General features: G+C 40.7%; 2 protein-coding genes across 4 annotated transcripts in view; one reads left to right on the top strand and one right to left on the bottom strand.

Moving 5' to 3' along the window:
• CCDC18 (coiled-coil domain containing 18) overlaps positions 1–7,973 on the bottom strand; it is a 26,158-nt gene extending 18,185 nt beyond the window's left edge. For both annotated transcript variants that reach the window (XM_074832508.1, XM_074832509.1), the window contains exons 1-8: positions 7,531–7,973; positions 6,356–6,503; positions 6,028–6,184; positions 5,611–5,778; positions 4,529–4,638; positions 3,544–3,672; positions 1,511–1,607; positions 621–742 (exon numbers count right to left, since the gene is read on the bottom strand). In XM_074832508.1, coding sequence (XP_074688609.1) covers positions 621–742; positions 1,511–1,607; positions 3,544–3,672; positions 4,529–4,638; positions 5,611–5,778; positions 6,028–6,184; positions 6,356–6,503; positions 7,531–7,867 — 1,268 coding nt within the window. In that variant the 5' untranslated portion in view covers positions 7,868–7,973. The remainder of the gene's footprint in view (positions 1–620; positions 743–1,510; positions 1,608–3,543; positions 3,673–4,528; positions 4,639–5,610; positions 5,779–6,027; positions 6,185–6,355; positions 6,504–7,530) is intronic.
• Positions 7,831–12,968, top strand: part of TMED5 (transmembrane p24 trafficking protein 5) — a 17,087-nt gene continuing 11,949 nt past the window's right edge. For both annotated transcript variants that reach the window (XM_074832516.1, XM_074832515.1), the window contains exons 1-3: positions 7,831–8,060; positions 10,415–10,512; positions 11,207–11,390. In XM_074832516.1, the coding sequence (XP_074688617.1) occupies positions 7,866–8,060; positions 10,415–10,512; positions 11,207–11,390 (477 nt within the window). In that variant the 5' untranslated portion in view covers positions 7,831–7,865. The remainder of the gene's footprint in view (positions 8,061–10,414; positions 10,513–11,206; positions 11,391–12,968) is intronic.

Raw genomic sequence — 12,968 nt, 5'->3', positions numbered from 1 at the left:
CAAGGAGCATAAAAATTTTTAACCGTGGGAAAGGACCTTGGAGTGGGAACAGAGTAGCAGTCAAAACCTGGTTTGACACTTCCAGATGTTGTAGCTAGCATCACAACCTCTGTTCAGACCTGAGTGCAGCCTCCCCTTCGGAAGCCGAGTATCCTTCACTCTAGCTAGGGACTCGCAGCTGGTGCTGTAAATGAACCCACAGGGCGCTTTCTCGTTGGCACATACATTAGTGGACAACAGGCAGCAGAACAGGTGTCCATAAAACCAGCGTACCCACATCTCTCACAGAAGCGGTGTGTGAGCAAGGGAACCTATGCTCCCAGAAGGCTTGGTGGGGTGTTGCTTGTTACTGTGAATATGTGGCAACATGTGGGATTAGAACTTTTAAGAATTAGGTTTAGAAAAGAATTTTGAAATTTGTAAGTATTACTAACATTTTTTACCTGTTTAGTATTATGGTTTGTCTGTTGTGCTGCTGATACTGATCCTAAGTATTCACTGACGCTGGTCCTGATTTGGTTTGAACTACACAAATTGAGCGGCATTTTCACAGTAACAGTTGTAACATGCAACTTCTTCTCAAATAACTGTATGGAGATTTGTAAAAGCCTTTGCATTACCTTAATTGCTCTTCTAGGACGTCTAGATCCTTTCTGTAGCTGACACATTTTTCATTTAACGTCTCTTTTTCTTTTTCACAATTAAACAAACGTTTTCTCAGGATTACTTCTTCAGCTTTAACCTTAAAAAGCAATTTTTTTTTGTTACTGTTCAACAATAATATAAGCTTCCATGGCCAATGGCTTTTTTAAAAGAATACTATAAACACTATGCTGTTCCTTTTTTTCTTTCTGGTAAGCCTGTAGTTAATGCTATTGCTCACTGTTGTGAAGAAAAGGAGAGGGGCAAAGAAATTTTCTTTTTTTCCTGTCATCTGGGAAAAAAGTAATGTTATTTTGGTTTAGTATTTTAGGGTATATTTGTAGCTGGCCATCTCCTTCCACAAGGAAAGAAGTCTACTCAAACAAAAATTGTCTGTAAGAGGTAACTGTCTCAGGCCTGTATTTTCTCCTTCCACAAGGCAGGAAGCATTAACAATTTTGACCACTGGAACTTTGGGAGATAACTTCATTTTCATCTTAGCCCTTCTCTAGACTGTGTTTCATTGAACAGGTTATACAGATGGGTCAAATGAGTTCTTTTAAAAGGATTGTATACTTTTAAAATGTAAAACTCCCAGCTGGCAAGCAAGAGACCAAAGAAACAGCAGCAGTATTAGGACACCTCAAAGATGCAGACTGTCCAGACTGTGCAGAGACAGTTTAAAACTGGATAACTGAAGTTATCACCACAAATAGTTGTTTAACCTGTGCCACCCCTCTTATGACTTTTCCAGCAACAAGCAGAAACAACTGACCCACTGGTGAACCTGTTGCTGTTTGCTGCCTAGCTTACTGAAGAAGCAAAATCCTAATAGCATGGCAAAAACAAGTGAAGAAAAAACTCTTACCTTTTCTAATTTTTCAGTTATTTTCTGTTTATACTTTTTGAAAGCCCTTGTCAGCTCCTCCGCGTTCAACAAAGCTTCATCTCTTTGTTGTTCTGCTCTGCAAAGAAGCATACCAACTTTAAAAATCACAAATTTCAGTCATTATGTAATTATCTCCTCCGGTTACTAAAAACAACTACCATATTAATTGCTTCAGATAACTTCCCTTCTTCCAACTTTCCAACCCCTGGATAAAAAAAGTTTCATATGAGGCATAACTTAATTTTAAATATCATATTTGCCTATTAACATAAACAAGATTCTAATAAGACTAAGAACGTAAAAAAACCACTTTTGATTCCCTTTCAAAAACCATTTGATTCAAATCATCCTCCTGTCCCTACCAGTAAAAGTCCATTTTAGGGACTGGGATAGCATGCATGATAAGGAAGCAGAAGATAGCAGCGCTCCTTAAAATTCAAACTGCTTAAGGGGAACTAGAAAAGATTTTGATACTGAAAGGAGCTCTTGTGATGGAATTATGATGAGACTGACAGGAAGTGATGAAAGGATAAATTATTGGAGGCTCCTGGAGAGATGGCATCAATAACAGTAAAGGAAGCTGAGACTGGAATGATATCAGATGAGCAACTGTTCAAAGCAGCAACCCAGACTGCCTACTATTCCACGCTATTACTCTGCATCCCTGCCCCTTTCTTACTTTCCCCTATTGTTACTCACTAAGGAAGAAGTTAGAACAGTAACTTTGGGACAGCTCAGGTGCACAGTCTGTTCAGGACACCCAACACAGGCACAGAAGAACTACAGCTTTTCAGCAACATTTGTTTCTCTTCCACTAAGGGAACTGTGGGGACAGGGCAAGTGCCTCACCTAAGTACAGCCTACCCTTTGATCCATGTTTCTCCATCTGAGGACCACTGCCCATTTAGAGACAGCAAAAATATTCAGAGAAGGGGATCAAGGGATTTCAGTTTAACAAACAAAATAGTGTTAGTCTAAAGCACTTCTGTTTGCCTGGCCGAAGAATAGTAAGTGGTTGTCATTAGTGATTAAAAACAAACTGTAATAACTGTTAATACTAACCATAACATGCATGTTGCCTTTAACACCTGGTAGAAGCTCAGTTTTTCTAAAGTACCGAAATATTTACATTTGCAACTAGGAACTAAGTACAGCTAGTTCCCACCCCATGTGCTCTGTGAATGAACACTGAACATAAATCAACACATTCCTTCACCAGTAGCACATGCTCCACAGACAAGCCAAACACAGGGTGTGCATTCAAAAGGCTCAAGAAAAGCTTTCCTAAGTCATTAATTCAGTTAATTCTTGCCCCAGGTATTGCAGTTAAATGAATTGGGCAGGTAGGAATCTTTCTATTTATTCTGTTTATTTCTTTACAATTACATTTTGGAAGGGATAGGATTGTATATGGTAACTTCCAACAGTCAACAGAAATTACCTAATCCTCCCAGTAGCCACACAACCACTAGGCTAAAAGAGACAATAGGAAAGGGAAATGGGGATTGAGATGGAATTACAGCACCCTTTTCAACAGTACCTTATAGACAGGTAAGATTAAGGATAACAAAAATGTTCTCTCAACTAAGATGTGCTTCTATCACCTTCCTCACACCAACCCTAAAAATACAGCACTCGATACTGTTGAATACTGAGTACTGAGCATACTCTGCAGGTTCATGCAAAACAAAGTCAAAAATAACTCAGGAAAAATACATTCCGGACACATTTCAGCTCTCCACTGCAGTACATCTATTCTGAAGGGAAAGAACTGGTGATAAACCAGTTACTAGTGTACGATATCAGTCTGCAATTAGGATCAAATTTCAAGATTTAAAAAGTGCTTATTTAAATAATAAGTGTCTTCACACAGAACTTCCCCATTTTTTAAAAAAAAATATCATTTTTAAAGCAGAAAAATAATTTGATTCCACAAAGTAAACATCTGCGAACGGAAATTAACACTTATGCACTATTATTTTGTGTTCAATTTATTAAAATTACTTAGCTACCTCTTTCCTTGCTTGCTTAGTTCAGTTAACTCAGTTTGCAGATTTTTATAGTCCTTTTTATATCTTTGTAACATGTTTGCTCTTTGCATTCCTGTCTTCCGGCTTTGATCCAGTTTATCTTCTGCATCTCTATCAAATAAACAAAGCATAATTAAAAAAATAGGAACCTTTTTGTAAAGAAAGTAGATTTTTGTTGTTCTTTTCTGCACATGATGTTTGAGAAGCACTAGACAAACACACTGCAACTCTCAAAATTAGCTTTGGAACACCCACAGGCCCCAGACTCCCCATGAGAATGTCTGCAGCCTGGAGTGGTGTCCAAATCTCATCAATAGGCATCAGGTGTCACAACTGACAAGGACGCAGGTGGCTGCCTTTGTGTCATGAGATCTGAACATAGAAATCACCATTTTTCTGGCAATAGGTGTGACTGGTCAGGGTAACATGTGGGAAACAACACTAAACTATCAATTAAATGTAAGTATTATTTGTGAAGACAGACTATCGAGATATTAATTAAATATTATAGAGCATGAGGTTGTAAGATAAATGACAGCAGGCATGTCTTCCTGACAGCCTCTGGACACTGGATACACTAGCTTTCTTTGGCCATTTGCCTTAATATATTCACAAAGAAAGAATCCTTTATGCTACATGCTGCAGAGTCATGCTTGAAAAATGTGTATGCTTATTCACTACAGAATATATGCAGTCATGTAGCATACAGTCACTTTGGTCAGTTATAAGGGCACATTCATGTTTAGCGTACATTATAAACTAGTTTCTTTTACCTTTTTTCTCCATTTCTTGAAGTACATGCAGCACAAAATAAAACACCTCCCTCCTCCTATATATGGCTCCAAAATGAAAGTTTCAAGCCCCAAATTACCTGACCCACACAGTACCAGTAATTATATAATCCCAAAAGAGACTGGACTAGCAAGCAGACCACAAAAAAATGTTCATTTAAAAGTACACTTACTACCTCAGAATTTTATCTTGAGCTGAAACTTCTGCTTCCAAGTTTACAATCTGTTCTTTCAACTTCGGAATACTGACTAAACGTGTACCTAAAATCGATTCAAGATAAGAAATCTGAAATACAAACAGATGTGGGGTTTCATTAACACTTGCACATATACCTTCAGGTGACATGCATAAGAACAATCTGCTTAGCAAATGACACAGTGCTCTTAACCCCACTGTGGAAGATGCTTGTTCATCTACACAAACCGCTCTCAATTTTCTGCTCATTTAACACCCTTCCAGTTCCCTAGCACCATTCCAGTGTGATATGCTGTCTAGCACAGTGATTTCTTTATATGTTGATCTTGTCTCTTGCTTTTCCCCAGAAGTTTATATTCCGCTATTTGTTCTTTCCATGCCAGACAGTCAAACATTTTGTTTATCTCCTTATTTGTACTGTCTTGGAGATAACATTTCTCAAACAAAAAGCATTAAGCATAGCTATGTTTTATTAATGCTACACATAAACCAAACACAAGAATATAGTTATCCTGAAAAAAAACTGTAAACACAAGTGTATATTAAATCAGTAATGATTTATTAGATACAATATTTCCTTCTAACTCACCTTCACTTTTCAAACCAGCAATATTAACCCAACCTAAAAGGTCAACATTTTTCTTTTCCTAGACAAATGACTACTGTGCCATTTTTATTCACATTAACCTTAATGTAGGTCAGACGTGAACATATGGTACTAAATACATTATTGAACTATTTTCTTACATAACGTATTCCTCATTCTGCGACTTACTGGCTTTAGATTAAACTTTGGAACATGAATAGATAGAATCCATAATTAATATAGTTGTTTTGCTCATGTAGATCCCAAACTATTCTGTTCCAAAATTAATACTGAATAGTATGAAAAAAATAGAATATTAAACTTTAAAGTTTAAATATTAAATTTAGACAGATTAAGACAAGACAAAAATTAGTATGTTCTGCTTGGAATAACAGACTCAACTGTCATGGTCACTGGGGTGGTTTTTTGGGTTTGGGGTTGTTTTTCTTTTTGATGAATACACTAAAGATACATACTCTTGTTTTTGACTGCATCAATTCAAAGTTCATTGTTTCCACTCTGTTCTTCAGGTAGTGGTTCTGAGAAGTCAAAGATGCATTTTGCTCATGAAGGGCACCCAGCTTCTCCTTAAGACATTCATTTTCTTCCATGGTTTTATCAGAAGTTGTGGATACTGAGTAAGACTAGACATTAAAAAAAGGTTTTTATATATATATACACACACACACTTGTATATGCATATGTGAGCAATATACACATCAGTGGAAACTCTACAAAACAAATGTATTTAAGACATTTAAGAGTGCTCCATTGATATAATTGTCCAATGCTAGAGCATATCAAATCCAAGCCCTAAAAGCAAAAACATATTCATAAACATAGCAAAGCACAGAAAACCACAGTAAAAAAAATAAGTGGAGTGCAATATTTACTTTGGATTTTCTTTGAAAATCCTGGCAAGACGTTTTACCAGCATTCTTCTTACAGTTGGAAACGCCTTGACAGTTGCAATTAGGCTGAACAAGGTCCTCCAGAGTGAAGTCTACAGCCTCATCAAAGCAGTGGCCATAATGTTCACTTGTATTAGTGCTAGGAGAGAGAGTAAAAAGTTGGTACACCATTTTTTCTTGTCTGTTTTTAAATTGCTCATAAAGAGTAGCAAAAGCACGAAAGGAGCTACTTGCAATAATCCATTACACTGTATAAGACAGATCTACCCTACAAGAGACAGGCTGTTCTCATTCCCAAACACACTCATACCTGGAAAGCTCTTCCTCTACAGCCTGTAGGTTTCTTTCAGTTCTCCTCAGCTGATTCCTTAATGATTGTACATTTGCAAGTGGGTCTTCAGCAGCAGCACTTTTAGAGCAAGTCCACATACCATATTCCATTGGTACCAGACATATGACTAAATATTTAATATTAAAACATTGTTAAATGCACGTGAGTACCATTTTCAAAGATACTTTTAAAGATACCAGAATAAGGCAAATACAAAAAAATGAAAGGAGGAAAAAAATGAAACACAAGAAAGGAAATATTTAATTTCCAAATGTAAATGTACATTTTGCATGCTACCTTTTCCCACGTTCACTAGATAAAAATCACTCTGTACTAATTATCTTTTTTGAGAAAAAAGTTTTGTATGTATTTGTGAAGTATGAGAAGCTTCATGAATTGCCACTTACAAAAACTGGAAAAGCTTGCCTCACATTAGTTGCCAAAACTCTCTTATACAACACATCTCAACTACTTCAGCAGTCCCATACACAAAACTCGCCTCGCTGTCCAGTGACCAGTGAAATTGAAAAAATCAGAGCAGCGAGGACGTCGCAACACTGAAGACGCGAGCTACTAAGCTGGGGGGAGGGCGGGGGGTGCTGCCTTCACCACAGCAAATAAGACTTCGCAGATCGAGCTTGAGACATTTTGATGGGAAACGGTCAGATGATTCAGAGAAGCCAGCGCTGCCGGGCGAGACGCTGCCGCCCCCCCGCCCTTCTCCAGCAGCACGGGGTCCCTCCGCCGCCCGGCTTTGCAGGCCGGAGCCGGCCGGCGCCCGGCCCGACTGCGATCCCTCCTCCGCCTTCACGCCGCTCCGCCCGCCCCAAGCCACGGCTGCTCCGGGCGGCCGGGAAGCCCCGGGAGAGGCGCCCCGGCCCCGGGGACCAGCGCCAGCGCGGCGGCACGGCTTCGCGACAGCAGCCGCCGCTCCTATAGGGAGCCCGACGGTGGAGGGACCCAGGCCAACAGAGAGCTGGCGGCATCGGGCGCTCGCCTACCCCGGCGCTCACCGACCAGCGGCCCCAGGCCGCCAGCCAGCCAAGGGCAAGCGAAAGGCGGAAATGAGCCTCGGCACCGGGAAGATCCGTGTCGGCAGCAGCGCGGGCTCGGAGCACCCCACCTCCCCGGGAGCCCCCAAGCCCGGTCCTTACCCTGCTTCAAACAGCGCGGGCCACTTGAGGCCAAGCCCGCCCTGACCGCGGGGCCCCTATGGCGCATGCGCATTCCCCCCCTCCCGCGTGCCGGTGCCGCAGGGGTCCCTGGGAGGGGACGTGCGTCCCGGGCAGGGGTAGGCCCCACCCACCGCGTCTCTCTGCCGCAGTGCACTGTGGGCGGGCGGGGCGCGGCGCTGCGGTGGCTGCGATTGGGGGAGCGGCGCGAGGGGCGGGGATGGCCCCGCCCACGCCCCGGAGGCCGGGCCCGCCCCCTCGCTCGCTCCGCGACGGCGGGAGGGCTGCGGGCCGGGAGGGCGCCGCGCGCCGCCGCCATGGCGCCGTTGCCGTGGCCCCAGCTGCTGCTGCTGCCGTTCGGGTGCTTCGCGCTGCTATTGTCGCCGCCGCCCGGTGCTGCCGAGTTCAGCCCTTCCCTGGACAGCGACTTCACCTTCACGCTTCCCGCCGGCCGCAAGGAATGCTTCTACCAGCCCATGCGCAAGGAGGCCTCGCTGGAGCTCGAGTACCAGGTGGGGCAGGGCGGCCGAGCCCCGGGAGGGCGAGGGGCTTCCCCGCGGGCTGGTCCTGAGGGAGCCGGGCGGCCCCGCATTCCGCCGCGGCGGCGTCGCTGCCGTCCCTGGGCCGTGGGCGGTGCTGGGCGGTTCGGCTGCCGGTTCCCTTTTACACCGGTGAAGTTCCGCTGGCGGCGGCACCGCCCGCCTCTGCTGCCGGCAGCTGCTTCCCGGGGGTTCCCCACCCAGGGCCGCGGCTGGAGCCGCCTCAGGGCGCTCCGCCAGCACGGCCCTGCGAGCGGGCGGTGCGCGGGGGTCACAGGCATCCCGGAGCGCTTCCCCGAGCGGCGGCCCGGGTGGCGGCGGCGGCGGCAGGAGGCCGCCCGCCCGGTCCGCCGCGGGGCTCTGCTGGCACTGCGCAGCGCCCGCAGAGCAGCGCTGGAGCTACACGCTGTTAAAAGCTGTATCTTTGGGAGGAAAAAACCCAGACTTTTACAGCCTTTTTAAAATGTTCTATCAGATTTATTTTTTTTCCCTGAGATCTGAAGTTGTTATCTTTTAAAACAGCAAAAATTTACAAAGTTAACGTCTGTGACCTTGTGTAGTAGCTCTAAAGCATAAACACGATTGTTGCTGGTGCACAAAACCCTTGCCTATCTTTGTGTTGATATTTAACACCTTTTATCTCAGTTATGAAAGTTCTCAAAAATAGTCGGCTTTAACTAGAATAATGTTAAGGTCTTGATATCCTTGGGAAAGAGTTGAGTTCCCCAGGTATCTGTGGGAAAGATCTCTGCCGCCTTTTTTTTTTTTTTCTTTCCTTAAAATAAAGACTTTTTTCAGAACAGGCACAGTGAGGGAAGCTACAGTGAATGTCTTCCCATCCTGCTACTGTGCCTCAGAATTGGCTGGGATCTGTCTCTCTCCCCTGCCCCCTTTTCCTCCCCTCTGTTTCCCAACTAGAATTACAAAGCTGAAATTCCTGATTATTTTCTAATTGTTGTTACACGCAGAACTGAACACAAATGAAAGATTGAGGTGTCCAAGCTTTGTTCAGAGCCCTAAGCAAAATAGAAGTTTATTTTGCACTGGCAAAGTAGGGATTTATTTTAAACATAATCAAAATAATTTTATTTTAGAACAAATGTGTATAATTATTTTTACTCAGACATAGATTTATTAGCACTACTGCTAACCGTAATGATTCCTCTTTCTATTTGAATGTGTAGAAAAGGAGCCCTGTATGTCATTAGAAATATTTATTTTGTACTCAATTATCCTGACTTGTTAGTGGTTAAATTTAATATGTAATGTAGGATGCAGGTCATTCTCCAAAGACATAACTATGCTGATACAAGGTTTTGTTCTGGGTGTTTAGATTGTATCATAGCCCTAAAGGTACATCACTATGTATGGTTTTTAATTTGATCAGCTGTTAGCTACTAATTTTCCTTGTCCTTTCTCTCTTTTTGGTAAATCTCCAGTGTAAACTTTGCCCTCAATTTCAGCAGGAGCAGACTGCTGTACTCAAATAGCTCACTGGAAAACAAGCAGCAAAAAATTCCCCTACAGTGGACCTAAGTAATGTCATAAAAATGATCCCTGTCTGCCCCCTTATGCAGCTACTACCTTCCCTATAGAGAATTTCTACAACACAACGGATGTGGTGATACATCTGTAGCCATGTTACACAGTTAAAGCTGCACATTTTTGTAATGCTGTATGCACTTATGTGCTTAGGAAGCTAAATGCCTTCAATTCCTTCTACCTTTGGGAAATGAGAGTGCCTTGGGAGAATTCAGACCTTAAATCTGCATCAAAAGGTGAGAAGGTCTGTGGTACAGCTTTGATTGACATAAAAAATGTAGTTGTGTCTTCTACACTGTTAATTTACCCAGCAAAGAGGACACTGCATAGATTGTATACTTGTCCAAATATATACGTGTATATACATAAAAGTGGCAGACCTTTGCTATAAAATTTCTACCACTGAACTAGGGCTGGTACTTACCCATCGATGAGGTCTGCCATAGAAGTGCTAGATTTAGCCATCTGCTGGTATTTGTACAAGTTGGCTAACCCTGCCTGTTGACAAAATTACACACATTTTTAAAAACAATTAGGGAAAGGCTCGGTATAAGCCTAGCCTAGCATAATTAGATCATATTTAGTTTAAGATTTGAAATGGCTAAAATGCTTTTGGGTTAAACCAGTGTTTAATTTGTTTCTAATTAACATGGTGTGAACTCATGGCCAGATTCAACTTTAAGATTCTGTGTCGGTTTCCTTACCTAAAAATAATTGCCTTCCCTAAAAATGTTGCCATCCGGAATGCCACTGGTTGGAGGGGTTTTTTTTTGTTTGTTTCACAGGTTCTAGATGGAGCAGGATTAGATGTTGATTTTCATCTGCTGTCTCCAAAAGGTGAAACTCTAGTTTTTGATGAAAGAAAATCAGATGGAGTACATACGTAAGTTTAAAATCTTCAAACTTAGAAGTGTTCCATAAAGTACTTTTCTGTTTTCTTTAACAAATATAACTATAATAAGGGTAGAGTACGTTTTATTCTTTAGTATTACAAAAGACTTTCTAATAGGACAATTTGAGAATACTAATTACCTTTTTTATAAACACTGAACACTTTTTACAGTTTTACAGATCTTACCATGAAGCGAAGGATATTTTTGTTTTAATGATAGCTGTTAATGGTCAGTGAACAAAAATAACTATTGTGGAGTTGGAAAAGGTCTCCACATCTAATATCAAAAGATCTTGTCAGTCATGTAAATACACTGAGAAGTCCCCCATTTTTCTAGTCCATTTATCAAAATATGTAGTAACTACTGTAATTTTACTATATAAGAATCCCACTCATATTACAGCTTTTTTCTAATGATTAACCATGATTCAAAATGCCAATAAAGGAAGATGAAAGTAAGCTGCTGTTTTTGTCATTTTAAGCCTTAAGAGGCAGTGGGGTTGTTTTGCTATGACTTGTGCAATGTGTCTTTAGAGTTCTTATTTTTATATAAAATGCATATTCAGTTATTTCTAAGTGCATGATTGTCAGTCTTAAAGAGGAAAATTTTCTTATAAAAACTCGCTTTTTGAGAACCAGCACAAAAAGTGTAGTTAGTTTAATGACATTTTGCTTATACACACAGGGTAGAAACAGAAGATGGGGATTACATGTTCTGCTTTGACAACACATTCAGTACCATTTCTGAAAAGGTGATTTTCTTTGAACTGATCCTGGACAATATGGGAGAAGACGGCCAAGATCAGGAAGACTGGAAGAAGTACGTTACAGGCACGGATCTCCTAGATATGAAATTGGAAGACATTCTGGTTAGTACTTGGATCTTTAATTCTTTTCAATGTAAGAACATTCGTAAAAAACATCACTGTCATTTAGCCATTCTGCCTTAGTCTGGTGTATCATCCTGGAAACTATACCAGTTTCATATATTGCTTCCACACAGACACTTGAGAATATTTTCAGAATAGACCCTTAATCAGCAAGAAAAAAACCCCCTAGCTCTCAAAGTCACCATTTCCAGTACATCTTTCTTCCTACTCCCAAAATGGGACATTTTCCCTAGCAGCAATGAAATGAATATTTATAGTATTAAAGTACTGCTTAATCCCAATGATGTAGTTGGAATCACTGCATAGATTTTTAATGATGTTTGAAAATGAAGTACTGCGTTAGCCTCTTCTTCCCATCTTTGCAGAAGTGCCCCAAGCAGTATATGGATTAATATTTCTGTCTTCAATAACTTATATATTATTCTCTTGGGTTTTTTTCCCAAAAAAACTTTATTTTGCCTTTTCAAACTAATAAAGAGGACAGGAGTTAATCTCTACACTGCAGGTTCACCTTTGCAGACATTCTATGAATGGTAATATTTCCTTAAACTGTACACTGACCCTGTTTGATGCAGGATGAAGACTACTGCCAAGTCAAACCTTTTACTCCCTTTCATGATCATTAAATGCTGAGATTACTCTTAAAATAGAGTATTGTTTGGTGTTCCTGTACTGTTCTTAGTGCTTGCTAGGATGCAGTAAGCCATTGTTTGCTCATAGCTACAGACAACAGGTATCTCAAAATGAAACCAACATCCACAAACACTGAATACACTGGTGTAGAGAGTGACATTGTTTGTATGTATTCTATTTATTGTAATGAAATCCAGATTTTTAAACAACAAAAAAACCCTTCATGTTTAAGATCTTTTATAGGTATACAATACAATTTTAAATAGTTAAAACCAAACCCAGAATCTGAAAAGCTGGCCCTATCTTCTTTAAAATTGGCAATCAAGACAATTAGAAAAAACAAAATTTATAGGGGAAATCGTGAAGAAAATCCCTCTCTTGCTAATCACGAGCAATACTTGAATGGATATGATAGCTATTCGTGTATATACTAGTATCTCTTCCAAAAGGAAAAGAAATGCAGAGCTTGTCTTTGAGAGCCTTGAAGATCTTATGAAGTAGGTAATTTTTGTAAAGTTAACATTAGTATTTGATGCCATTGTTTACTTTGTCAAGTTATCACTTTACTTGCAAGTTCTGCCAGGACTTACATAAACATTTAAGTAGTTTTAAGTTTTTAAAGATAACATAGTTGCTGGGGAAAATGGGGAATTTTATTTTTAAAGCTCTTTTATGGTGTTGATGTTCTTTATTGTGTAACACGTGAACTTTATTATCATAAAATAGCTCTTTTGAAATACTTGTTAAATGTGCAACAGCGAAAATGTCCATGCAGAAAATGTTACTGCTGGGTTTAACCTTTTTTTTTAAAAAAATTTCTAGGCTCCTATTACTGCACACTTCAATTTTCTCACTAAAAGTTACTTCAGGGTCCCATAATTATATCAAGAACATAAATCAGCACTTCATTAAATCAGCTTTTAA

Source organism: Strix aluco, chromosome 8 (genome assembly GCF_031877795.1).
Source record: "Strix aluco isolate bStrAlu1 chromosome 8, bStrAlu1.hap1, whole genome shotgun sequence".
In the NCBI taxonomy this organism is placed as follows: Eukaryota; Metazoa; Chordata; class Aves; order Strigiformes; family Strigidae; genus Strix; species Strix aluco.
The sequence above is the reverse complement of the archived record's forward strand: the minus strand, read 5'-3'. Positions and strand labels throughout refer to the sequence as shown.